General features: G+C 44.8%; 1 protein-coding gene across 1 annotated transcript in view; it reads left to right on the top strand.

Moving 5' to 3' along the window:
* The first annotated feature begins 8,677 nt into the window (after positions 1 to 8,677).
* Positions 8,678 to 27,897, top strand: part of MRPS31 (mitochondrial ribosomal protein S31) — a 37,417-nt gene continuing 18,197 nt past the window's right edge. The window contains exons 1-3 of the mRNA XM_073342659.1: positions 8,678 to 8,871; positions 12,991 to 13,290; positions 15,547 to 15,705. Coding sequence (XP_073198760.1) covers positions 8,762 to 8,871; positions 12,991 to 13,290; positions 15,547 to 15,705 — 569 coding nt within the window. The 5' untranslated portion in view covers positions 8,678 to 8,761. The remainder of the gene's footprint in view (positions 8,872 to 12,990; positions 13,291 to 15,546; positions 15,706 to 27,897) is intronic.

Below are 27,897 nucleotides of genomic sequence, written 5' to 3'. Positions count from 1 at the left end.
GCCATAGTTTGCCCACCTCTGATCTATAACCTACCCTGCACCAACTCTTGACATCACTATGAGATATCACACTCAGATGTCACTCCCAGTAGACTGTGCAAAAATTCATAATGTGATTATCTTTCTTTTTAATTAAAAGTGAAATAATTAACAAGATTGATGTCTATGCTGACATCATTAGGCTTCAGAATGAACACCTCACGTTGGTATCCTATACCTCACAGAAAGATGGAAGAGCAGCAGCTGCACTGGTTTGAACTTCAAAATACATCATGAGCCATTGTACCTAAACAGGCTAATGCTCCTGGGAGATGCCACGTGCCTGCAGCCCTCCTAAGCTGTCCAGGTGTGTGCTTGCATTCAGGCATGCACACGCACTTCCACATGTGCTGGCTTAAGGCCATAGTCTTGTCCAAAAAGTAAAACTGACCAATGCTAATTTCGTTGCCCAAGTTGAGTGAAGTGTAATAAATTAGCATCATAAATGCCAGAAAGAGAAGTAGACATTTATTTGTCCTTCATTGTTAATCTATTGTATGCCTTTGATAACATAGTTATGGATGATTGATTGTTACCTTAACATTCCTTTAAAATAATGTGAGTATTCCTCTAAATATCAAAACTATTAATGAAAAACAGAACAGAATATAAACAATTCCATTAAACACTTTGTTAATTATGAAGTGATTTTTAGTCCTTAAACTGAGAATATTTTGCTGAGACAATGTTAAAGTGTAGGTCCAATGAGCTAATTATTGTTCCAAAGTAGGAGTTATTATTCAGTCAGAAACTATTTTGGATTGTTTCCCTCTGAGTTGCTGTAGGGTGGTGGTGCTGTTAGAAAAATTCGTTGATTGAAAATTATCTAGCCTCTGCTGCTAATGAAGCTTGTGACTTAGAATTAAACTAGAGGCTGTCTGCAGTCACCGTGTGTCTTGTGTCAAATGTTAACACCATGCCTTGATTACTGCAGGATATACATTATATGTTAATGCATAGAGGTCACATTCCCTGTGTAGCCCGTAAGGTGTGCTCTGCAGATGCTTGGACCATGTACAAAAGATTTAGAAATCAAATATACTGTCCTTGAAACAGAATAGTAAATTGTTTGCTGTTAGTTAATGTATTTGTGTAGTGCAATACTGTAACGTCAGTGCTGCCACTGTGCAGCTAATGACATTATTTGCATTCTCCTCTCTGAGATGCAAAAAAAAATGCATATTAAAGGTGACCTGGAAACTTTAAAAACCATGGAGCTTATGCCCTTTTTTTGTTTTTTTTATAATGTATGAATGCCTGAAAGGTTTAGACAATTAAAAAGGAGTGGGACTGTATTTTTTTTAAACCTGAAAAATATCAACTCTGTCTTCAGTGGAAGTCTCCCTGGAAGGGTCCAGAGAAGTGGAGGGAAAGCCTTAGCCCTTAATCGAAAATGATAAATCATTAACAAAGACAGCTTTTTTCCAACAATTTTGAATAAAAATATGCTTCCCCTCTCAGTCAGTTTTCACTTCTTTGGTACCTATGATGTAAACCTGGTAGGTCTTTAGTTGTCCACAGAGTCTTCCAGGAAAAACAGGGTAGTCAGCCTGTGAATGGGTGAACAGTCTCTGCATGCCCCTCTTGGACACTGGAGCTATACCCCATCTTAATTTCCCCAAGTGGAACAACAATAGATTTCAGACTTACCTGTCCTGAGGCAAGGAGAAGCTGACACACATTAACAAAAATACCATCTCCTTTTAATCAGTCTTCAGTTCAGGAATCCTTACAACAAGGAGCTCTCTCTCTCTCTGCTCCATTTTCTGTTCCTGTTTATATGGCCCAGACGTTATGTTGGATCATGTTAAAGAAGTTCTGTATTAAAATCACAAATGAGTTTGATTCTCCATAGTTTAAATTCCAGGGTATTACTAATTAAGAGGTTTGAGAGTAACAGCCGTGTTAGTCTGTATTCACAAAAAGAAAAGGAGTACTTGTGGCACCTTAGAGACTAACCAATTTATTTGAGCATAAGCTTTTGTGAGCTACAGCATCCGATGAAGTGAGCTGTAGCTCACAAAAGCTTATGCTCAAATAAATTGGTTAGTCTCTAAGGTGCCACAAGTACTCCTTTTCTTTTTACTAATTAAGAGGTCTCTTATTTTTACTGTTTCTCTCCCTCTCAGTGTGAAACTTGCAAGCTGCTAATTGTGTTAGTACATCCTAAGACAGAGTCTGTTCTCAAAGCAATACTTTGTAACAACAACTACTCACAACAAGAGAGACTCAGAGCAATACTCTGTAACAACAGAAACAGCACCCCGCCCTTTTGTTGTATTTATCTCGCTTTGTTAACAATTGTGATTAAAATAGAGATAGAGGATGTATGTGGATGGATGCTTGGTGTGGATAATAACTGAATGATCAGGGAGGTGCCAGTCTAAGAATCCAGTGTCCATCGGCAGAAGAAGGCATCAAATGGAAACAACCAGAGGACCCCCGGAGGGCAGACTGGAATCCACCCAACAGCTTCAAGGATGGGAGAACCAAAGAACAAGATAACATCTGGCAACACGGAGCCGTCAGGAATGTGCCATCTGCTGATTGATTCAGCAACAGCATGATGAAGCAATTCCCATAGATTGGCATAGGAAGAAATTCCTATAAAAATGGACTCTAGAAGCTGAGAACGTTGGGGTCTGATTCTGCTAACCAACTTCCAGAAGCATCAGATGAGTATCTGACAAGGCCCTGCTCCCTCCTCATGTCCAGGCCACCTGGCCAGTGGCTTGGCATGAGCAACTCTAAGGCTGGTAACTATGATAACAGCCTAGCAGAACCTCTGTGTATGTGTGTGTATGAATGAATGTGTGAATAAATATGAAATTGAATAGAATGTTATAGCTATAACTAACTGCTTACTATGATTCTTTCTGTATTCACAATAAATGTGGCATTTTGCCTTTTCCCCTTTAATAAGATCCTGCTGATTTTTATTTTATTGGTATAACACAGACTCCTGGTAGGGCCGGGCCTCCTTGATTTTCCTCAGGCTGCAGGCTTTAGACTCCATCCAGCCTGTCCCTTAAAAGGGTAATAGAATCATAGAACCACAGGGTTAGAAGAGACCACACAGGTCATCTAGTCTAACCCCCTAATGCAGGATTTATTGTGTCTAAACCATCCAAGACAGATGGCTATCCAGCCTCTTTTTGAAACCTTCAGTGAAGGAGATTCCACAACTTCCCTAGGCAGTCTGTTCCATTGTCCTACTGGTCTTACAGTTAGGAAGGTTTTCCTGAGATTTGATCTAAATCTGATATGATTGCATCTTGTCCTGCCCTCTGCGAGAAAAGTGAACATTTTTTCTCCATCTTTCTAATGACAACCATTCATTTGAAGACTACTAACGTGTCCCCCCTTATCTCCTCTTTTCCAAACAAACTAATATATCCAGTTCCTTCAGCCATTGCTCATATGGCTTGCATTCCATCCCTTTGGTCATAGGCACTGGAAGTCAGTATGCAGGGGGTTCTGCGGCACCCCCAGGTTTTACACCTGGTATTCTGGCTGCTGGCCTTGCACCCCTGCCACCCACAGTCCCGGCCACCTGCCCCTCTGCTGCCCAGGGACTCTGCTGCTGGCCCTGGGTCCCGCTCAGCTACTGGCCCTGGGTCCCGATTGGCTGCTAGCCCTGCATCCGAGGGCTCTGCTGCCAGCCTGGGGTCCCACTTGGCCACCAGCCCCAGTGGTTTTGCTGCTGGCCACCAGGTCCTGCCCAGCCACCGGGTCTGGGGTCCTGGACACAGCCCCATGCCCAGGGTTCCGCACCTGCCCCTAACTGTGACCCCAGCCTCCACCATCTTACCCCAGTCCGCGTCCTTCCATCACAGAGCCACAGCCCTGCTCCCAGCCCCAGCTCTAGGGGTGCAGACAGGGGTAAGAGGGCTGCACCCCCATTCCAAAAACTGTTCCAGCACCACTGCCTCTGGATCCTTTCCGGTTTCTTTAAATCCTTTATATATATATAACCTGAATAGGTTTTCAGGAACCCTTTAAAATAAGTATATATGGTTTGCTCAGAGCCAGTGAAGTATCTATTTAGAATGCTATTTTAAAGAGTGAGTTAACAAAACCTCAAAGGATGAAGTGAGTGAAAATGAGAAATGCAGTTTCTGAGAAAAGATCAAAGGACAGATTCTGTGTTCTGCCACAGTAACAGTAGCCAGAATTGTGCTGTAGGGAGTAGGGGGAGAAATCCCTCACAAGAGATGTAGTATACTGCCTCATTGCAAGACCTGGCACAAGAGGCAGGAGTTAGTGGTGACTCTGTGGCAGAGGACACTGTGGCATTTCTGCGCTGTGACACACTCCATATGCAGTCTAGGAAGAGGAGAGAAGGTGCATTAATCCACCTTTATGCTCTTAGGATTCTGGGCTGCTCTGGGAGACAGTGTGGCCACTGGTGTAAATTAGAATAGCTATGGACTACTCTAATATTTGGGAGCCACCCATCCTGAAGGCACAATGATGAACCAGAAGCTACCTTTTTGCTCTCTATTCTGGCCTGCACCTTCTGAGTTGCCCCTCTAGGAGGTGCAGCACAGAACCTCAACCCAAATAACATTTAAGCTCGGATGTAAGATTTATGCTTCAAAAGAATTACAGTGTTTCCATAGTGCATGACTGCAGATAGGTTTTACTGTAATTCTACATCCCATAGAAAGTGACAGTGCTCCATCTAACCCAGTATCCTGTCCCAAGAGTACCACGTGCTCTGGAGGAAGGTGCAAGAAATCTGAAGTGGGTATATATGGAATAATCTGTCCATAGTGGAAGTTTCTTTTAACTCTCTTTATTAGATTGGTTTATGCCCTGAAGCATGAGGGCTTATATCCCTTTCAGATTTTTGTTTCTCTTTTTTTTTTTTATTGTGGAAATAACAGAGTCAATGCTCCAACTAAAAAACGTCTTGCTATTTCAATTACAGTAAAATGAAACCAGGGATGGTGCTGTGTCCTGCTTTTCCAGTACCTGTCTAAAATTGGGATGAGAATGAGAGTAAACTTGTTTAGGTTTAATTCAGATCAGTCTGTACCTTAATGGGCACGGTCTACAATGACAATCTTTCTCAGGCGTCTCACAATTATTTTTTATTTTAATATTCTTTATTTTTTGCATTGTTCCTCCAAAAATATAACTATTGGGTACATGCCAGTATCTACCAGCTGGTTTTTAAAGTATACAGTCATATAATCCCAGATGTTTATAGCTTTTCACTTTGCCCCCATATTTACGAATGTCTACAGAAACGATGTTTTGGAAATTCAAATTGACAAAGACGTCAGTTGGCACTGTTGGCTACTAATGTCCATTTAACTATTACCAAATCAGCCCTGGTGTGTCCTCCTCTCCTTGTGACAGGAAATATCTCTAAAACTGACTCATTTTAATGGCGCCATTGGATGACAGAAATAATGAGAAACATCTGACTGGACACATTAGTTTAATTAATACATATTTAAAATAACATTCTTCAGGGGTATGTGCCATATGGCCAAACCAGAAAAGGAGTTTACCCTTCAGAGTGTTGAGTACCCTCAACTTCCATTAAAAGCTTTGGAAATTGAGAGCCCTTAAACACCTTACAGGAGCCAATTGGCACATCATGGGATTGGATCCATATGTCTATAATTCCAGCAGGCATGATGAAACCACATGAAAATTCAGAAAGTAAAGGCTTCTTTACATGTAATATAACTTTTTTACAGTTTTTGATTAAGACTTGATTTAGACCAAAGATCAGAAAAATATGCAATGCAGAGAAGTTTGAGAAACAGCTGCACTATTGTGCATAATGCTTTGCTCAGTCCATACACTTGTATACAAACATAAGAATGGCCAGACCGGGTCAGACCAATAGTCTACCTAGCCCCATATCCTGTCTTCTGACAGTGGCCAGTGCCAGATACTTCAGAGGGAACGAACAGAACAAGGCAATTACTGAATGATCCATTCCCTTTCGTCCAGGCTCAGCTTCTGACAGATACAGGTTTAGGGACATGGGGCAGCCCAGGGCATGGGGTTGCATCCCTGACCAGCTTGGCTAATAGCCATTGATGGACCTATCCTCCATGAACTTACTTAATTTTTTTTTAACCCAGTTATGGCCTTCAAAACATTCCTTGGCAATGAGTTCCAGAGGTTGACTATGCATTGGCTGAAGAAGTACTTCTTTATATTTGTTTTAAACCTGCTGCCTATTAATTTCATCAGGTAACCCGAGGTTCTATTGTTATGTAAAGGAGTAAATAACACTTCCCTATTGACTTTTTCCACGCCATTCATGATTTTATAGATTTCTATCGTATCTCCCCCTTACAGTCCTAGTCTTTCTGAAAATCCAAATTCACTTTATAAACTGGATCACCCTTGTCCACATGCTTTTTGTCCCCCTTGAAGAATTCTAATAGATTGGTAAGGCATGATTTTTCTTTTTTCTATGTTGACGCTTCCCCACCTACGTGCAGGGATGAAAAGTAACTTAAAAGACTTATTGGTACTCCAGAGTCCTGAGCAGGGGGCATGGCCTCGACTGGAAGAGGCATGGCCTTGACCGGAAGATGCATGGCCGGGGCCTTTAAATCACCCCCAGAGCTACCAGCTGCAGAGGCAACTGGGAGCCCCAGGGCTCAGGGGTGATTTAAAGGGCCCCAGGTTCCGTCCGCCACTACCACAGCGGAGCTCCAGGTCCTTTAAATCACCGCCGGAGCCCTGCCACTGCTACCCTGAGGCTCCGGCAGCGGGGCAGCCCAGGGAGCAAGGCAGGGAGCCCAGGGAGCAGAGCAGAGTGGGCTGGGGCCGGGTTGCTCCACTTCCCGCTGCCCCATGAGTGCGGGGTCAGGCCTGCCCTGCACTCACTGGGCGACAGGAAGTGGAGCGACTCAGCTCCAACCTGCTCCGCTCCACCGGCTCGTGCTGGGGGTTGATTCCCCCCTGCCCCCCAAGCCTGTTCCTGCCCCCCCACGGAGGCCTGGGCCCCCCCTTGCAGGGTGTGTGGGGGCTGCGTAAGGCACCAAAATGGCTAGGGATGGCCCTGATTTCATGGTATATGCCTGTGTGTGAAAGACAGGGAAAGAAAGAGAGAAGAGAAAAGGGAAGAGAGAGAGAGAAGGACATGGTGAAGTGGAAGCCCTGGAGCCTGTTCCTACTTCCCACAGCTAGTGGCACCAAAAGTGGTGCTATATAAGGTAGTACACCGGCCACCGACAGTACCTGGAGGCGTGAGCCGGAGCGACATCGTGCATCAACTACAAGAAAGGGACCGACTGTCCGTTGGACCATATAAACTGGAACCATAAACTCACTGAACATTAAATCTCACCAAATGAGGGTCAATCCGTCATCATCATCGTATCCACTCATTATACTCCACACCTGAACATAGCCATTATATGAACAACATACCCTCATATCTCAATGTCTGTACTTTAACCTGTTAATCTTTTACCCCCAATCTGGGATATTGCAGTTTATGTATTCCTTACGCCATCTGATCTTAAACCGAACTTCGCACCCCTTGATAATCTGTACGTTATTCTCTGATACCCAGAAACATCTACACTTAAATTCTGTACCGTTCCCTTTTTTTTTAAAAAACATCATCTTAATAAAATGCTTATATCTGAGCAGCAGGCACCTGTCTGTATTTGCTGCATCCCAGCAGGGTGCAGGCAGCCATGCAAATGCCCTATTTAGAGAGGATCCTGATTTTGAAGAATCCTGGAGAACAAGCAACCATAATATTCAGCTGGTTTTGATAAAAATTGACAGTGTAGGGCTCAAGAGAAATACTTTTCTTGGTCTGTTGTCTCGAATACCAATATTGATTACAGGGCTGGAGGACTAAATTAAGAATAAAGATTAAAAGAACCCAATGTAGATAATTTGAAATGAAGCCTAAAATGGAGGGCATAATAATTATCAACAGCCATTTAAAAATGTAAACACAATGAAGGGAACAAAGGCATTCAGAGTACTAAAAGGAGCTGTAATTAGGAGTAGTGGTATATTAAAGAGAAAATATCTTTTTCTTATATAGACTCCTATTGTCCTCCACTCCCTGTCCTGATTTTTCACAATTGCTGTCTGGTCACCCTACTTCATTCTCTCTCTCACACACACAGTGGGGGTGGGCTGTAGGCAGGAAGAGTTCAAAAATCAAAAGACAAACCCCAGACAAATGTTAATCTTTAACACACGCCCCCACCCCACCCCCCCAAAAAAAACCCCACATGATTTTTTCTCTCTTGAGGTTGGCACTGCCGGGTAGAACCGTGTGTCATCTGCGCGTTGCTGGCACTTGTGTCCTTGTTGTCAGTTTGCCAACTGTCTATGAACAAAGTGACTTGCCCAAGGTCACTCAGGAAACCCGTGGTAGCGCCAGGAATTGAATCCAGTTCTCCTCACGCCCAATCCTCTGGCCACTGGACCATCCACCCTCTCCCCACACTGGGGAAGCTTCTGGCCAACAACACAAAACTCTTGTTATTTGAAAACACACCCCTGTAGACGTGTCCCTCTCACTCTTCCCGCGCTAGGCATGAAGGCACCAGCTAGCTCCCGCTTGCACAGCATGAGGCCAGGCCTCCCCTAGGGGAATCGATCCCGGAACCAGTTTCCTTGGCTGCTGTTTCCAGGCGGAAAGTTGAGGAGACGGACCCACGCCCGGAGGGGGAGCGCTTAGGGGCGAGGGCACGCCGCTCTCTGGGCCGCCGAGATGTGGAGCCGCGTCTCTGCCGTCGGGAGCCGCACGCGCGGCCTCTGTCGCTGCCGCCTCCTCCTCGCCCTCCCCCGGGGCGCCCAGGAGCAGGAGCAGGGGCCGGGCAGGTGAGCTCCCTGCGTGGGGCGGGTCCCTGAGCGCGGGTCGGCGAGGCCGCTCCGGGTGCCGAGGTTTGTCAGCAGCGGCCCCAAGGCCGCTCTCGCAGTGAGACGGACCCGCCTGAAACGCGGGCCGGGCCGGCCGCGCCCGAACCCCGAGGGCCCGAGCTGCGGCTTTCGGGGGGTGTGTGACTGAATTGGCGGGGACTCGCCTCTGCCGGCGGGCATTGGTGCAGGGTCACGCCCCGCCTGGGCGCCCGCGGCTTTTAACAAGCGGCCGCCGGAGAATTGTGGTGTTCTGCCTCCCAGCGCTCCGGGGAGCCGTTTGCAGTTTTCTCGGTGCGGTCCCATCCGCCGCTGGCTGACAGCCCAGGCCCACTCCACTGACTTCAGTGGGACTCAGTGGGCAGAGCCGGATTGTGAGAGTTGGCGGGTCTTTGTGTGGCTTTTTTATAAAGCAAGAACCGGGCAGGTTGGTCTCTAAGGTGCCACAAGTACTCCTGTGTGTGTGTGTGTGTGTGTTTTAACCGGGCAGGTGTATTTTCTGAGACTACTTTCAACTCGTTTTCTGACCTGGATTTCAAGTGAACGTAGTTTAAGTCCAGAAGGGACCATTAGATCATCTAGCCTGTTTGCCTATATACCATAAGCACTTAAATGTCATTGTTACCTCGGTATTGAGCTCAATAGCTTGTGTGTGGCTGAAGCATAATTGTGTGTGGCTAAAGGATCTCTCCCAGAAAGGCATCCAGTCTTAGTTTGGAGACACAAAGAGACTCTTCCCTTGTTAGTTTATTCCAGTGGTTGCTCATCACCCACTTTCAAAAAAATTTGTTTTATTTCTATTTTGAGTTTGTCTGACTTCAGTTTCCTGCCATTTGTTTTTTTTTAATGCTTTTCTTCACTAGATTAAAGAGCTCTTTTGAACCCACCATTTTCTCCCTCTGAATTATCCACTGTAATCAAGTCACTTCACAATCTTCTTTTTTATAAGCTGAACAGACTGAGCTCTCTGTATGTCACTGGAAGTCCCATGAATCACTTTTGTGGCTCTTTTCTTCACCCTCTCTTTTTTCACATTGTTTTTAAACTGTGGACACCAGAACTGTCCACAGAATTCCAAGCAACAGTGCACCATATACAGAGGTAAAATCATCTCCCTTCTTCTACTCACTACTTCCCTATTTCTACATCTGAGGAACACCATTGGCTCTTTTTGCCGCAGCATCACAATGGGAACTCATGTGGAGTGTTGCTTCTTAACTATAACACCAAAATCTTTAAGGTGTTTGTCCTCACAACGATGGGGAAAGTACTAGTATCCCCATTTTTACAGATGTGGAACTGAGATACAGAGAGACTAAAGGCTTATTCTAAACCAGAAGTTATACAGGTAATTGGTATGCTGTGAATTTATACCCCAATATTTATACCCATATCAGTCCCGGAGTGGACACTCCTTATGTTCTCTCTGATTTAGCCCCTATTGCTTTGAAAGCAGTTTAGGGTTTAAAATGCTGCTTAAGTACCAGCTCTACTGGGCTTATGATACTAGAGATGTCATGAAGTGTTTTCAAGGGCAGCTGGCTTACTTCATGTCATTTTCTTTCCCACCCCTCAGAGTCATTTGTGACAGGTCTTCTCATCCAAGGCAGTAGACTTCTCAATGAGCTGGTAGTGCTGCTAGAGAATGGGGCTGCACATTTTTAGCATCCGTCCACTGTTGGTGTCAGTTGTTATGTAGGTTATCGTATACAAAAGTAAAAAACTATCATGTCTCTCCTTCTATCTTGTGATGCCAAACTGCTATATATATTTGTGGTCTCACCAGCACTTAAAATATGTGTGTGTGAGCAGTAAAGCAATGCTGTCTGTTGGTACAGATGTATGCTCAAAGCGTTGGATAAAAATTAGCATGGTTTGGAAACTAGTATATTTTACAGGGCACTGGAGACATTTAACCACTTCCAATAAGAATTGTATTGTATTGTTTTTTTTACTTCAGAACTACCTGTTTTCTGTCTTGAATGAAATACGTAAGCAAGGTAGCCTAATAATACAAGGATATCCTCTTTTTGAACAGTTTTTGAACATTTGGAGGGTATTTTGAAGAACTGATAATGCAAAGTATATAACATAGTAGTTATTGTAAGTGACTACAGCTTTCCCATGTTGATTTCTAAATTGCTCCTAATGCTTCATGCAGGGAGAAAATAATTACTTCCAATAAGTAATGCAAAATGAGCTGATAGGAAAAGATGCTTTTTTGGGGAAAAATTATGGAGACACTGAATTGTAGTGGATAATAGCAAAGTCTGCTTGGTGTAAGTCAGAAGGCTTTCCACAGCCTAATTAACAGGGTTGTGAAGTGTTACTTAGTTTTTTTTGTTCACAACATGCTTTTTTCACTGAAGGTGTTGGTTTATGCCTGTTTAATTTTCTCTATAGTATACTAATGTTTGGAACATATATAGGTGCTTTTAAGCAGTCCATGAATCATAGAATATCAGGGTTGGAAGGGACCCCAGAAGGTCATCTAGTCCAACCCCCTGCTCAAAGCAGGACCAATTCCCAGTTAAATCATCCCAGCCAGGGCTTTGTCAAGCCTGACCTTAAAAACCTCTAAGGAAGGAGATTCTACCACCTCCCTAGGTAACGCATTCCAGTGTTTCACCACCCTCTTAGTGAAAAAGTTTTTCCTAATATCCAATCTAAACCTCCCCCACTGCAACTTGAGACCATTACTCCTCGTTCTGTCATCTGCTACCATTGAGAACAGTCTAGAGCCATCCTCTTTGGAACCCCCTTTCAGGTAGTTGAAAGCAGCTATCAAATCCCCCCTCATTCTTCTCTTCTGCAGGCTAAACAATCCCAGCTCCCTCAGCCTCTCCTCATAAGTCATGTGTTCCAGACCCCTAATCATTTTTGTTGCCCTTCGCTGGACTCTCTCCAATTTACCCACATCCTTCTTGTAGTGTGGGGCCCAAAACTGGACACAGTACTCCAGATGAGGCCTCACCAATGTCGAATAGAGGGGAACGATCACGTACCTCGATCTGCTCGCTATGCCCCTACTTGTACATCCCAAAATGCCATTGGCCTTCTTGGCAACAAGGGCACACTGCTGACTCATATCCAGCTTCTCGTCCACTGTCACCCCTAGGTCCTTTTCCGCAGAACTGCTGCCTAGCCATTCGGTCCCTAGTCTGTAGCTGTGCATTGGGTTCTTCCGTCCTAAGTGCAGGACCCTGCACTTATCCTTATTGAACCTCATCAGATTTCTTTTGGCCCAATCCTCCAATTTGTCCAGGTCCTTCTGTATCCTATCCCTCCCCTCCAGCGTATCTACCACTCCTCCCAGTTTAGTATCATCCGCAAATTTGCTGAGAGTGCAATCCACACCATCCTCCAGATCATTTATGAAGATATTGAACAAAACCGGCCCCAGGACCGACCCTTGGGGCACTCCACTTGATACCGGCTGCCAACTAGACATGGAGCCATTGATCACTACCCGTTGAGCCCGACAATCTAGCCAGCTTTCTACCCACCTTATAGTGCATTCATCCAGCCCATACTTCCTTAACTTGCTGACAAGAAGACTTACTTTGCTTAATATGTCAAAATGCTGAGACTGAAAATGTTGAGTGAGTGTGCAAAATATTCTGATGGATATGTGTGGCAATTGTGGTACTTTTGTTTTCCTAGAGTTTTAATGTGTTTACCTAGCAGACCTTAGTGGCTGATTTTCTGGTAAGGTTCTGAAGTTATCTGGTTTTCCAGTAGCCTAAACAAAGGCACAAGGTCACAAGACTGTTACAAGGTCCTGGTGTATACCTCAGCACAAAATGAAGCCCACAATTTGTCATAGTTATCAACCTGTTGTGGTTGTCTAACATCTCAGCATACTGTTTAGTGCAGAGTTACTTGTTGCCTTTCGATTCAGTTCATTCATGGAGAAAAGAAAGCTGTTTACATTATATCGCAGAAACCATAAAGACCTGCCTTCAGAGTAAAATTGTACATTTAAGTTACCCAGTTCAGTTTGTGCAAAATTAGGCCCAGTCAGTTATGACTAACAAAGCGGTTCTGTGTAAATTATACCTTTTCCCTTCCTATCTTGTCTAGTAAAACACAAAAGTGCTTTAGCACCAGCACTGGGTTCTACAACAAGGAAGATGAATCTGCCACTTCTACAGATAGTAGTGCTGAGAAGGCTTCAGAGAATCAGGAGAAGACAACACCAGGAAATGCAAAGAAGAATTTGTTGAACATTATTAGTGAAATGAAAGTAGAATTAAGTTCAAAGAAGAAGTTCCAGATACTAAAAACACGGAAGACCAAGGAGCAGACCAATGACCAGCCAGAAAGTATGGAGAGTGCAAGTAGCATGTTTCAGAAAGCTACAGCAGACAGTAAAGCTAAGAGGTAAAATGCAATATGCACAGTTCAAGTGTTTCTTCTTTGAAGTGGACTCTATTAATCTCTAGGACAAAATAGTAGCATAAAATGTCTTTTTCTTTGTATAGAAAAGAATCCTCTATGGGAACAGTCCTTTTGCTAATGGTACAGCTGTACCCTGCAAAAAGCAATAACAAATGGAATGGTTGCACTAAGCATGTATATTTACTCCATACTTGTATTCCTGGAATTGAAGCCTCAGAATGAAATGTTACTAGCTGTCCAGAGAAAATCAATTTAAGGGGAGTGCGGGAATTTTCCCTTTTGAAATGCCATTACTCAGTTATGAGAAAATAAAATCTGGGAAAAGAAAGAAGTGTTATCTCCTTTTAATTGCCTCTCTTTGCACACAATTGATCATATACAACTTACTTATTAAAAATGTAAACATGCAGCTAAACTCAGTTGTTCAGTTACAGTCCAAGAAAATCTTTCCTCTGAATAACTGCATACTTACAGAAATGTATACTCCTGGGGGAATTCTGCACCCTGCAGCGGGCACAGAATTCATACCTTCTGCAGATTTCTTGGCTCCCCTGCAGAAAAATGGAGGAACCAAGAAATCTGTGAGAAACACATGCCCCTTCCGTGGCAACCTGGCTGCCTCTGCTGGGAGCAGCTGGCAGCAGATCACCATGGGAGGGGAGGAGGAGAGACATTAAAGGTGTGGGGATGGGATCCTGCCTTAACGTGAATGAGTGAGAGAGACTCAGGGCATGTCTTCACTCGCCTGTGGCTTGTGTAGTCATGGCATAGCGCTGGGAGAGAGCTCTCCCGGCGTTCTAAAAAAAACCACCCCCAAGAGCATGGCTCCCAGCGCTGGTGCACTGTCTGCACTGGCACTTTGCAGTGCTCAGGGGTGTGTTTTTCACACCCCTGAGTGAGAAAGTTGCAGCGCTGTAAAGTGCCAGTGGAGACAAGGCCTCACTCTGTCCCTCTGGTTGCTGTTGCTGCGTCCTGGGCTTGGAGGGAGGCACAGGGCTGTGTGAAGCAGGGTCTGTCTCTGAGGCAGAGCAGAGATGTAACAACTAAAGGGGCAGGCTGCTAATGTTCCCATTGTTAATTAATTGCTCCTGTTATTCAGTTAAGACTCCTTTACCTTGCCAGAGTGATGTAAAGGAACCTTATTGCAAATGACAGTAATGGAATTCTCAGCTAGAAAGGTCTGTGTGCTTTCTAACTCTTTTTCCTGTGCCAGAGAGGCACAATGGGGTTGGATTACTGCTCAGGATCTATTTTACTTACCCATTTAAAAAAAATGCAGGACAGTGATTAGCAAAACTGTATGACTTTCATGTGTGAAAGTCTGAGCAATTTAAAGAGACAGTCTACTTTACAGACCACCAAAATAAAAGTAATATCTTTGAAATGAAAATCCAGGATTATAACTGCAATGCAGGGTCTTGGTTACCAGGTATTTGTAACTTAACTTTCATGTGTTTAGAAAATGCTGAACAGTTACTGTGGTGGTGGTTTTTTTTTTGGGGGGGGGGGGGGGGAGGGAGGGGGAGTGTATGGTAGTTTAAATATATTACCAAAGTAAGTGAACCTGGTGTGATTATATTGCATTATTTTGACAAATAAAATATGCAGAATTTTGGATTTTTTGGTGCAGAATTCCCCCAGGAGTAAATATATTGTCACGATCTATTGGGATAATGCTTAACAAAGGGAAATCTTTACACCTAAACATAGTGGTTAAAATCATGCCAAATTGGTAAAGGAACAGTAGTCATAGTTAAATCATACCTATGAGATATATGAAAAAAAGGGTTTTTTGTCTGTGACTAAAAATCCTATCTCAGTAGCAATCTTTTATACTCTTCTCTTCAGGAGTTGATTGGTAGCTGTGCCTTAATGACTGCTTTATTTTTTTCCATTTATAGCTGACACTGTGTATAGGTCTTGGCATTATAACTGTACTCTGTTTAGGAAGGGTTGAGCAAAGCTTTTTTTTTTTTTTTTAAAAAAGCTTTTCTGATGGTTGTTCAGTGACATTAGGCTATCCCTACCTTGATTTAAGAACACCAACTCTGCAGTGCCACCCAACCTCTGGCAGTTTTGTGCAGTAAGAGACAAACTTGGGCCTCTTCTTTGATAGCATATAACTATTACCTGTAAGTCATTAAGACGTAAAATAACCAGTTACAATAAAAAATGGCTTGTGGAAAAAATGACGCATAGATCTTGATTTTTATGTTTTTCACCTCTTGTCTCTTACAGGAGCAAGCCTCTCAATCCAGAATTGGTGGAAGCTGCCTCTGCTGTTGCATCTTCCTTACCTTTTGACAGGAAACGGACAGTATCAGATTTACTTGCACAGCTAAGAAAGCATGAAGAAGCCACTGATGCACAGAAAAGAGGGGAAACGACTAACATAAGGTATGTAGATTGAATATTCCCCAGTAGTGCTGACGCCTCGAATATTACACTGTCAAATTTAAGGTGGTTGAGGACTTTATATCCGAAAAACTGCTCTAAAAAGACATGCTTGAGCATGTTATCCTTCTTTAAAAAGCTAATCACTGAAGTGCAGTAGTCTTTGTACTAAATTCCTTCTGTAACTGTCAAGTCATCCAGCTTGCATCCTTCCTCTAGAGCAGCCTTTCAAAATTCTAGTGTCTGCTTTCTCAAGGGTGGTTGGTTGGTTGGTTTTTGTTTTTTTTTTTTGGATGGGCTAATAAAAGTATCATTAGATTTATTTTTTGTAATCTTCATCAACCATCACTAAGATAGAAAGTCTGAAAGTTCATTTGTATGGACTGGTAAATTTTAATGGCTGTTTTTGAAAGCTGCACTAAGTAAAGCAACCTCTATTTATAGTCCCACCCTACCCTTCAAAAATTTCCAGGCAGCCCAATAAACTCATCCCTTGGCACATTTCCTTTTTTTATGTGGCTTCCAGCCAGGCAAACAACACTTATTTGGAAACTGTGAAGGAACCGTGTATACTGCCCTTTTGTTTGGTGATGACAAAAGACAGGCTGCTGACTTCTGCTACTTTCAATGTAGCAGCTCAGAAAATGCTGACTAAAAAGCAGAAAACTGGATCTTCAGCAACTGAGAATGTGGAAGCCTGTGATTATGCATGTTTGCAGTAACAAACTACAAGTAGTTTATAGATTTATTTTTTAATATGTCATATGAAAATAACTAGATTTGGGGCAAATTCAGATAAGGAATTAACTGGTAAAGTGATAGGAAATGTGGATTCATAAGACTGATGAGTTATTTGTGGGGTTTTATAGGGATTAGTTATAGGGCCTTTTGTGTTCAGTAAATATACCAATTAGTAGCAGAGAAAGTAGCCAACAGCGTTAATATTTGCTGCTGATACATGCCATTTCCATCAGTGAAAACTAAGGAGGATTGTGACACAGGGTATGTCTACACTACGAAATTAGGTCGAATTTATAGAAGTCGGTTTTTTAGAAATCGGTTTTATATATTCGAGTGTGTGTGTCCCCACAGAAAATGCTCTAAGTGCATTAAGTGCATTAACTCGGCGGAGCGCTTCCACAGTACCGAGGCAAGCGTTGACTTCCGGAGCGTTGCACTGTGGGTAGCTATCCCACAGTTCCCGCAGTCTCCGCTGCCCATTGGAATTCTGGGTTGAGATCCCAATGCCTGATGGGGCTAAAACATTGTCGTGGGTGGTTCTGGGTACATATCGTCAGGCCCCCGTTCCCTCCCTCCCCCCGTGAAAGCAAGAGTAGACAATCATTTCGCGCTTTTGTTCCTGAGTTACCTGTGCAGACGCCATACCACGACAAGCAGGGTGACGGTTACCTGAGCGGGCTCCATATGTCTCCTGGGTGCTGGCAGACGCGGTACGGCATTGCTACACAGTAGCAGCAACCCCTTGCCTTGTGGCAGCAGACGGTACAGTACGACTGGTAGCCGTCATCGTCATGTCTGAGGTGCTCCTGGTCGCCTCTGTGAGGTCGATCAGGAGCGCCTGGGCAGACATGGGCGCAGGGACTAAATTTGGAGTGACTTGAGCAGGTCATTCTCTTTAGTCCTGCAGTCAGTCCTATTGAACCGTCTTATGGTGAGCGGGCAGGCGATACGGACTGCTAGCAGTCGTATTGTACCATCTTCTGCCGAGCAGCCATGAGATGTGGATGGCATGCAGTCCTTCTGCACCGTCTGCTGCCAGCCAAAGATGTAAAAGATAGATGGAGTGGATCAAAACAAGAAATAGACCAGATTTGTTTTGTACTCATTTGCTTCCCCCCCCTCCCCTGTCTAGGGGACTCATTCTTCTAGATCACACTGCAGTCACTTACAGAGAAGGTGCAGCGAGGTAAATCTAGCCATGTATCAATCAGAGGCCAGGCTAACCTTCTTGTTCCAATAAGGACAATAACTTAGGTGCACCATTTCTTATTGGAACCCTCCGTGAAGTCCTGCCTGAAATACTCCTTGATGTAAAGCCACCCCCTTTGTTGATTTTAGCTCCCTGAACCAACCCTGTAAGCGCCCCTCCCAGCATCAGAGCAATGGCAAACAATCGGGCATCTGAGAGTGCTGTCCAGAGCAGTCACAATGGAGCACTCTGATGGGGCTAAAACATTGTCGCGGGTGGTTCTGGGTACGTGTCGTCAGGCCCCCGTTCCCTCCCTCCGTGAAAGCAAGGGCAGACAATCATTTCGCGCCTTTTTTCCTGAGTTACCTGTGCAGATGCCATACCACGGCAAGCATGGAGCCCGCTCAGGTAACCGTCACCCTATGTCTCCTGGGTGCTGGCAGACGCGGTACGGCTTTGCTGCACAGTAGCAGCAACCCATTGCCTTCTGGCAGCAGACGGTGCAATACGATTGGTAGTCGTCCTCGTCGTGTCCGAGGTGCTCCTGGCCACGTCGGCTGGGAGCGCCTGGGCAGACATGGGCGCAGGGACTAAATTTGGAGTGACTTGACCAGGTCATTCTCTTTAGTCCTGCAGTCCTATTGAACCGTCTTATGGTGAGCGGGCAGGCAATACGGACTGCTAGCAGTCGTACTGTACCATCTTCTGCCAGGCAGGCAAGAGATGAGGATTGCTAGCAGTCGTATTGTACCATCTTATGCCAGGCAGGCAAGAGATGAAGATGGCTAGCAGTCGTACTGTACCATCTTCTGCCGAGCAGCCATCAGATGTGGATGGCATGCAGTCCTTCTGCACCGTCTGCTGCCACCCAAAGATGTAAAAGATAGATGGAGTGGGTCAGAACAAGAAATAGACGAGATTTGTTTTGTACTCATTTGCCTCCTCCCCTGTCTAGATCACACTGCAGTCACTCACAGAGAAGGTGCAGCGAGGTAAATCTAGCCATGTATCAATCAGAGGCCAGGCTAACCTCCTTGTTCCAATAACAACGATAACTTAGGTGCACCATTTCTTATTGGAACCCTCCGTGCAGTCCTGCCTGAAATGCTCCTTGATGTACAGGCACACCCTTTGTTGATTTTAGCTCCCTGAAGCCAACCCTGTAAGCCGTGTCGTCAGTCGCCCCTCCCTCCGTCAGAGCAACGGCAGACAATCGTTCCGCGCCTTTTTTCTGTGCGGACGCCATACCAAGGCAAGCATGGAGGCTGCTCAGCTCACTTTGGCAATTAGGAGCACATTAACCACCACACGCATTATCCAGCAGTATATGCAGCACCAGAACATGGCAACGCAATACCGGGCGAGGAGGCGACGTCAGCGCGGTCCCGTGAGTGATCAGGACATGGACACAGATTTCTCTGAAAGCATGGGCCCTGCCAATGCATGCATCATGGTGCTAATGGGGCAGGTTCATGCTGTGGAACGCCGATTCTGGGCTCGGGAAACAAGCACAGACTGGTGGGACCGCATAGTGTTGCAGGTCTGGGACGATTCCCAGTGGCTGCGAAACTTTCGCATGCGTAGGGGCACTTGGTGACTTGCTTTCCCCTGCCCCGAAGCACACGAATACCAAGATGAGAGCAGCCCTCACAGTTGAGAAGCGAGTGGCGATAGCCCTGTGGAAGCTTGCAACGCTAGACAGCTACCGGTCAGTTGGGAATCAATTTGGAGTGGGCAAATCTACTGTGGGGGCTGCTGTGATGCAAGTAGCTCACGCAATCAAAGATCTGCTGATATCAAGGGTAGTGACCCTGGGAAATGTGCAGGTCATAGTGGATGGCTTTGCTGCAATGGGATTCCCTAACTGTGGTGGGGCTATAGACGGAACCCATATCCCTATCTTGGCACCGGAGCACCAAGCCGCCGAGTACATAAACCGCAAGGGGTACTTTTCGATAGTGCTGCAAGCTCTGGTGGATCACAAGGGACGTTTCACCAACATCAACGTGGGATGGCCGGGAAAGGTGCATGATGCTCGCATCTTCAGGAACTCTGGTCTGTTTCAAAAGCTGCAGGAAGGGACTTTATTCCCAGACCAGAAAATAACTGTTGGGGATGTTGAAATGCCTATATGTATCCTTGGGGACCCAGCCTACCCCTTAATGCCATGGCTCATGAAGCCGTACACAGGCAGCCTGGACAGTAGTCAGGAGCTGTTCAACTACAGGCTGAGCAAGTGCAGAATGGTGGTAGAATGTGCATTTGGACGTTTAAAGGCGCGCTGGCGCAGTTTACTGACTCGCTTAGACCTCAGCGAAACCAATATTCCCACTGTTATTACTGCTTGCTGTGTGCTCCACAATATCTGTGAGAGTAAGGGGGAGACATTTATGGTGGGGTGGGAGGCTGAGGCAAATCGCCTAGCTGCTGGTTACGCGCAGCCAGACACCAGGGCGGTTAGAAGAGCACAGGAGGGCGCGGTACGCATCATAGAAGCTTTGAAAACCAGTTTCATGACTGGCCAGGCTACGGTGTGAAAGTTCTGTTTGTTTCTCCTTGATGAAACCCCCCGCCCCTTGGTTCACTCTACTTCCCTACAAGCTAACCACCCTCCCCTCCTCCCTTTAATCATTGCTTGCAGAGGCAATAAAGTCATTGCTGCTTCACAGTCATGCATTCGTTATTCATTCATCACACAAATAGGGAGATGACTACCAAGGTATCCCAGGAGGGGTGGTGGGAGGGAGGAGGGAAGGAAAATGCCGCACAGCACTTTAAGCACAGCACTTTAAAAGTTTACAACTTTAAAATTTATTGAATGACAGCCTTCTTTTTTTTGGGCAATCCTCTGTGGTGGAGTGGCTGGTTGGCCGGAGGCCCCCCCACCGCGTTCTTGGGCGTCTGGGTGTGGAGGCTATGGAACTTGGGGAGGAGGGCGGTTGGTTACAGAGGGGCAGCAGTGGCAGTCTGTGCTCCAGCTGCCTTTGCTGCAGCTCAACCATACACTGGAGCATACTGGTTTGGTCCTGCAGCAGCCTCAGGATTGAATCCTGCCTCCTCTCATCACGCTGCCGCCACATTTGAGCTTCAGCCCTCTCTTCAGCCCGCCACTTACTCTCTTCAGCCCGCCACTTACTCTCTTCAGCCTGCCACCTCTCCTCCCGGTCATTTTGTGCTTTCCTGCACTCTGACATTATTTGCCTCCACGCATTCGTCTGTGCTCTGTCAGTGTGGGAGGACAGCATGAGCTCGGAGAACATTTCATCGCGAGTGCGTTTTTTTTTTTTCTTTCTAAGCTTCACTAGCCTCTGGGAAGGAGAAGATCCTGTGATCATTGAAACACATGCAGCTGGTGGAGAAAAAAAGGGACAGCGGTATTTAAAAAGACTCATTTTATAAAACAGTCGCTACACTCTTTCAGGGTAAACCTTGCTGTTAACATTACATACATAGCACATGTGCTTTCGTTACAAGGTCGCATTTTGCCTCCTCCCACCATGTGACTACCCCCTCAACCTTCCCCCCTCCCTGTGGCTAACAGCGGGGAACATTTCTGTTTAGCCACAGGCAAACAGCCCAGCAGGAATGGGCTCCTCTGAGTGTCCCCTGAAGAAAAGCACTCTATTTCAACCAGGTGACCATGAATTATATCTCACTCTCCTGAGGATAACACAGAGAGATAAAGAACGGATTTTGGTTGAATGCCAGCAAACATACACTGCAATGCTTTGTTCTACAGTGATTCCCGAGTACGTGTTACTGGCCTGGAGTGGTAAAGTGTCCTACCATGAAGGATGAAATAAGGCTGCCCTCCCCAGAAACCTTTTGCAAAGGCTTTAGGACTACATCTAGGAGAACCGCAAATGCCAGGGCAAAGTAATCCTTTCACATGCTTGCTTTTAAACCATGTATAGCATTTTAAAAGGTACACTCACCAGAGGTCCCTTCTCCGCCTGCTGGGTCCAGGAGGCAGCCTTGGGTGGGTTCGGGGGGTACTGGCTCCAGGTCTAGGGTGAGAAACAGTTCCTGGCTGTCGGGAAAACCGGTTTCTCCGCTTGCTTGCTGTGAGCTATCTACAACCTCCTCCTCATCATCATCTTCTTCGTCCCCAAAACCTACTTCCGTATTGCCTCCATCTCCATTGAAGGAGTCAAACAACACAGCTGGGGTAGTGGTGGCTGAACCCCCTAAAATGGCATGCAGCTCATCATAGAAGCGGCATGTTTGGGGCTCTGACCCAGAGCGGCTGTTCGCCTCTCTGGTTTTCTGGTAGGCTTGCCTCAGCTCCTTCAGTTTCACGTGGCACTGCTTCGGGTCCCTGTTATGGCCTCTGATCTTCATGCCCTGGGAGATTTTGACAAAGGTTTTGGCATTTCGAAAACTGGAACGGAGTTCTGATAGCACGGATTCCTCTCCCCAAACAGCGATCAGATCCCGTACCTCCCGTTCGGTCCATGTTGGAGCTCTTTTGCGATTCTGGGACTCCATCATGGTCACCTGTGCTGATGAGCTCTGCATGGTCACCTGCAGCTTGCCACGCTGGCCAAACAGGAAATGAGATTCAAAAGTTCGCGGTTCTTTTCCTGTCTACCTGGCCAGTGCATCTGAGTTGAGAGTGCTGTCCAGAGCGGTCAGAATGGAGCACTCTGGGATAGCTCCCGGAGGCCAATACCATCGAATTGTGTCCACAGTACCCCAAATTCGAGCCGGCAATGTCGATTTAAGCACTAATCCACTTGTCAGGGGTGGAGTAAGGAAATCGATTTTAAGAGCCCTTTAAGTCGAAATAAAGGGCTTCATTGTGTGGACGGGTGCAGGTTTAAATCGATTTAACGCTGCTAAATTCGACCTAAAGTCCTAGTGTAGACCAGGGCTAAGTCTAGATGGTTACAAATAAACAAAATGGTGGGGAAGCACAATGGTAGATGAACGTTAACTTTGTTAAATATAAGGTAATGCATATTCTTGAGAGAGTGTCTGTGGGAAAGAGAGAAACTATGTAACCTTGCCATACAGGTAGATGAATTCGTAATTCTCAGTCAAAAGAACTAGGGGTTATTGTGGACAAGTAAATGAAGTTCTCTCTCCAGATGCTTAGAAGCTTGGGTGCATTTAAAAAAAGTGATGGTGGAAACTAATAAGACATTAGATAATGCACAATGGTATACATTTTCCTGGAGTAATATGTTTAGGTTAGGTCCTCTCCTCTCAACGGAAATGTAAAACATCCAGAGAAGGTTGATAGAAATGGCTAGAGATGCTGTGGGTGTTGCATCCGTTTGAAAACCACTGACCTAAATAATCCAACCTTTTTTCTTTTGCAGACCCCTAAAAAATTTCAAATGCAGGTGCAGACCAGTGTTCCCTCTAATTTTTCCCACACATGTGCAGAATGAATTTTGTTATGTGCATCAATATGGAGGTGATGTGTGACACATCACCTCCATATTGCTGTACATAACCAAATTCATGGGGTGGGGATGGGGCCAAGGGGTTTGGAGTGGGGCTCAGGGCTGGGGCAGAGGATTGGGGTGTGGGGCAGGGGGTTTGAGGGCTCCAGGGTGGGGCTGGGGTAGAGGGTTTGGTGCAGGGGGGTGAGGACTCTGGCTGGGGGTGGGGCTCTGGGGTGGGGCCGGGATGAGGGGTTTCGGGTGCAGGTTGTCCAGGGGCTACGGCAGGGTGACAGGACCCCCTGCAGCAGCACCTGGGCTGAGGGAGAGGTGCCTCTCCTGTAGCAGGTCCATGCTGGGGCTGGGGGAGGGTTGCCTTTCCCCCGACCGCTGCGAGTCCAGGCAGGTCCATGCTGGGGCTGGCGGGGAGAGCCGCCACTCCCCACGGCGGCAGGTCCGTGCTGGGGAGAGAGGCATCTCTCCCCATCCCAGCCCTGAGCCTCTGCGTGGGGCTTAACAGGCAGCTGTGCAGCTCAGAGGGAACTTAGGTGCGGACCCTTTTGGGAAATCTTCAACATAGTCTGTGGACCGCCAGGGTCCATGGACCACAGCTTGAAAATCATTGATGTAGGTAAAGGAGTTAAAGGAGATTTGACTGAGCTGTGTAAAAAAACTGATCATTTTCTCCATTTAGTTCTTTTATAGCCTTAAGGAAAGGCTAAAGGAAATACTCTTAAGATGAACAAACAAGGCAATATTTCTTCCTATTTTGTATTGTGAACACGTGGAATTCACTGCTGCTGGAGGTTGAGACCAAGCTTGTGGCTGGATTTGAATGGATTGCTAATTGCTTGCAACTAGGGCTTGATTAAATTTACCAGACTCCTACTAGCCAGTGATAGATTTAAAAGAGGCCCCACAAGTAAGGCTTTGGGCAATGCTCTGGTGAGAAGCCCAGCACTCCTTGCTACAAGCTGCTGGGAAGGATACTTGTTCCTTGGTCCCGTTTGGGGTGTGAGGAGGTTCTGTGTTTAGCATAGAAGCTGTACTACCCTCCACCTACTGGAAAGGAGAGGGAACTTGGTCTTTACTCCTCATCAAGGTCCTCTGGCTTCCCTAAGTAGGTAGGGTGTTTGCTCTTCCTTCCAGGAGCTGTGAGAAGTAATAGCTATACTCTACTGTACCATTCCATGTTTTTTTATAATCTCTGCTGTTCCTAAGTAATAGTTCCAGAGCTTGCTGTTCTGCTGCTCATAGCTTTCCCAAGTAACAGCAGCAACATGAATTTGACAGTTTCACTGCCTCCTACAAAGTTCTGAATAGAAGCAGTGAAAGCTAACTAGAATCTAGTTAATTACATTCTGCTGCTGCTTAGTTTAACTAAGAATTACCAGAGGCACCAGAACAGTCTGTGGTTTGGAAGACACTGCTATATTAGTGAACATTTCATTCACATTTTTAAGATTAACTTCAGTCGTCATTATTATTATTTATATTACTTCCTTTGTAGTGGCATCTAGAGAGGTCAGGCCTCAATGTGCTAGATACTATATACACAGGATGAAAAGCTGGTTTCTGCCTCAGAGCCTTTTCAGCCTAAGTAAAAGGGTTTGAAACCGTTTTTTTTTTTTCTCTTTTTAAATGAAAGCTTGAGTCCTGCAGAAAGTGAGAGCTGAGGTCCCCACACTGGCCAGTGGAAGCTCTGTACTCATTCATAAGTGGATTTTTCAAGCCCGGCTTGCCATGTGTAAGAGAACTCATTATAAGGGTTTAGAAGACATGGTTTTCCTCCCCCGCCCCACGTATTCAGCGTTGTACAATTGGCTGGGTGCAATATGGCTGGATTACCTTTTTTTTTTTTTTCTTTCTTTTTTTTTTTGAAGCATCAAGTATTGGTTGCTTCTGAGACAGGATACTGGACTAAATGGACCACTGGTCTGAGACAGCAGGTACTTTATGTAAAACGCTTGAAATACCTACACAAGCAAAAGAACCGTACAATATAACATTGTTACTATAAATCAGAATGTTGTTCAGATTTACAAGGAGGTATTAAATTATAATAAAGATGATATAATTATAGCCAAAAAGTCTTAGCTTATATTGTGCTTTGCATACATTCTGCCCTCTGGGTGTCACTGTTGTACAGTTTTCTCCCATCAGTTTGTTTTGTAGACATACTGAGGACAGCATTTCCACAAGAAGGGGGGAAAAAATTAATGATACAGGATTTTTTTTTTTTTTTAGTGCGGGAAGAAGTTTTGCTTAATGGAAATTACAACACCACCATAGGAAAATAAATTCAGCAATATTAAACATTAGAATTAAATAAACAGAAGGAAAGGAATTCCAAGCTAAAGCTAAAATGCACCCCGAATTCTCCTTCTCTTGTTTTTTAACCCATGTAGTGCACATGATCATTCCTGTTCAGATGTATCTGCAATACTTACCGTGGATTGGATGGAGTTTCAGTTGTTGTGGAAGGAAGTCAAGCCACAAATATCTTTCTGGTTTTGTTTTTGGTTAATTTCTTGTTTCTTTTCCAACGTGTTAGAGGAAATGTGTATCGGATGAACGACATGATTGGCATAATACCATGCAATCACTTGTTTTAAAAACTATTATGAAAACATATTTGCTCACCTTTCATGCATCAGTGACACAAGATTAGGACCCTAGCTCTCCAAAATTGTGACACTGTGGGCTTTGTGTGTTAGATGCCCAGCATAGTCAGAAGAAAGTTTGGCCAGTTGTGCAAAACCTCAAAGAGAACTGCTCAGAGGGAGTGTGATCTCCATATAGTAGAACAACATTCTGTCATTTTAGCGTGCTTGCCAAGTAAAACAGTTGGACTGGGCAGTCTGTGACTTTACTTCTGGCAAGGGGAAGACTGCATGATGCTAGTCAGACCCTCAGAAAATTTGTGAATTTTCTGGATCAACTCTAGGTCATAAATGCCAAGAATAACAAAAGTTCAGTTCTTCTGCATCTCTCTCATTTTACTAATTATTTTCTGTTAATGTTAATGTCAGATTTAAAATTAACCTTAGAAAATCAAGGTTCTGAACATTTTAGGGCATCTTTTTGTTAGTAGTTACTTTGAAGAGCTCTTCTGATATAAACCATCCAAAAGAGAATGTTTAAATATGTTTTCTGACACTCTTCAAGCATTGCAATGGTGGAAATATATATTGCATTTAGGTATCCAAAGCTTGCGTTCTTGACCTAATTTCTGTTCTTTAATACCACACCTGTTCCCTTGAAAAGAGGCTTTTATCTCGTAAAACTCATACACTGTATTTTAACTGATTTTTATCGTTTTCACTTGCACTGTCCCAAAATCTAATAATGACTTTTGGCTTTTAACAGTCCCTCTCCCTAAAGGCATAGACACAACTTTATATCTAAAGAGTTCTGTCACCATAACTACAATCCTTGTTGAGGGTAGTAACCAGTGCGAATTGACACACATATATGGCCAAGATTCTCCAATTTTTATCAAAATAATAATACTAAGGTGTTGCATTTAGATCTCATGCCCTGACAATAATTGAAATGGGGGAAACAACAGCAGCCCTGAAAAGTCATTAGTTTTCCCACCTCCCATTAGGACATCATCTGGCCAAGGCCTACCAAACCTTCCTAAGCCAAAGACCTGACTGGAGCTCCCTAACTCCCAAGAGATCGACAGACCCGTGATCCCATGCAAACTACTGCTTGCTGCACCTTTCATTAAAAGTTCAGGTGCTCTTACAGATCTTTGCCATACACCCACCTTCCCATGCTAATGGAGGTTATCTTCCAGTTTCTTAATCAAAATGTTGTGCAGTATCAAAAAGACATCTAAGTATATTATGTTGACACTTTCTTTTTCACCCAAACTTGTAATCTTTGTATAAAAAAGAAAAATCAAGTTAATTTGACAAGATCTGGTTTCCGTAAACCCTTGTTGAATGGCATTATTTATATTACCTTCGTTTAATTCTTGATTAATCAAGTCCCTTATCTGTCATTCCAGTATTTTGGCCAGGGTCTATTTCAGGCTGACAGACCTATAATTAATTACCTGGTTCATCCCATTGACCCGTTTTAAATACTGGCACAATGTTCTCTTGCCTTTCTTCTAGAACAGTGGTTCTTAACCTTTACTGCAGCCTGCACCCCTTCAGTTCTCCAAATATAGTCTCGCACCCCTTTTAAAAAATCATTGAAGTAGGTCAGTTCTTTAAACCTAGATATGTTTTTTGTTTGTATATTACAGTAATCGTTAAATGTATAATGTGAATAAATACATCGGTTTGATGAAACAAAGTAGTTGTACTTACGTGCCTGTGCTTAATTCGTGTTTTCGATGATTTACCTAATAATCTGGCATGTCTCGCACCCCCTGGGGGTGCGTGCACCCCCAGTTAAGAACTACTGTTCTAGAACTTTCCCAGTGTTCCAAAAGTTACTGAAAATCAATATTAGCAGACCAGAGAGCTCCTCAGTCAGTTATTTTAAAATCTCAGATGCAAGTTATTTGAACCTGTTGATCTAAAAATACCTAACTTTTAGTAGCTGTTGTTTCACATCCTCCTCGGCTACTGTTTAAATGGAAAGTATTCCGTCATTGTGACATAACTACATCATCTGGCCTTTTCTCAAATACAGAACTTCTGCCTTTTCTGGATTATCATTAAGGGTGTGAGTCTTTCAAGGAGGTCCCAGAAGTCACGGATTCCGTGACTTCCCTGGACCTCCGTGACTTCTAGTGTGGTTGACCCCGTGGCTGCCCACGCCTACTGGAGTGGCAGTAGCAGTGATGGGGCCCCGGGCTGCCCCCCGCCTGGAGTCTCTCTTCTCTTTCTCCTCCCTCCCTCCCCTCTCCCCCTG

The sequence above is a fragment of the Lepidochelys kempii genome, chromosome 1 (genome assembly GCF_965140265.1).
Source record: "Lepidochelys kempii isolate rLepKem1 chromosome 1, rLepKem1.hap2, whole genome shotgun sequence".
Taxonomy (NCBI): Eukaryota; Metazoa; Chordata; order Testudines; family Cheloniidae; genus Lepidochelys; species Lepidochelys kempii.
The sequence above is the reverse complement of the archived record's forward strand: the minus strand, read 5'-3'. Positions and strand labels throughout refer to the sequence as shown.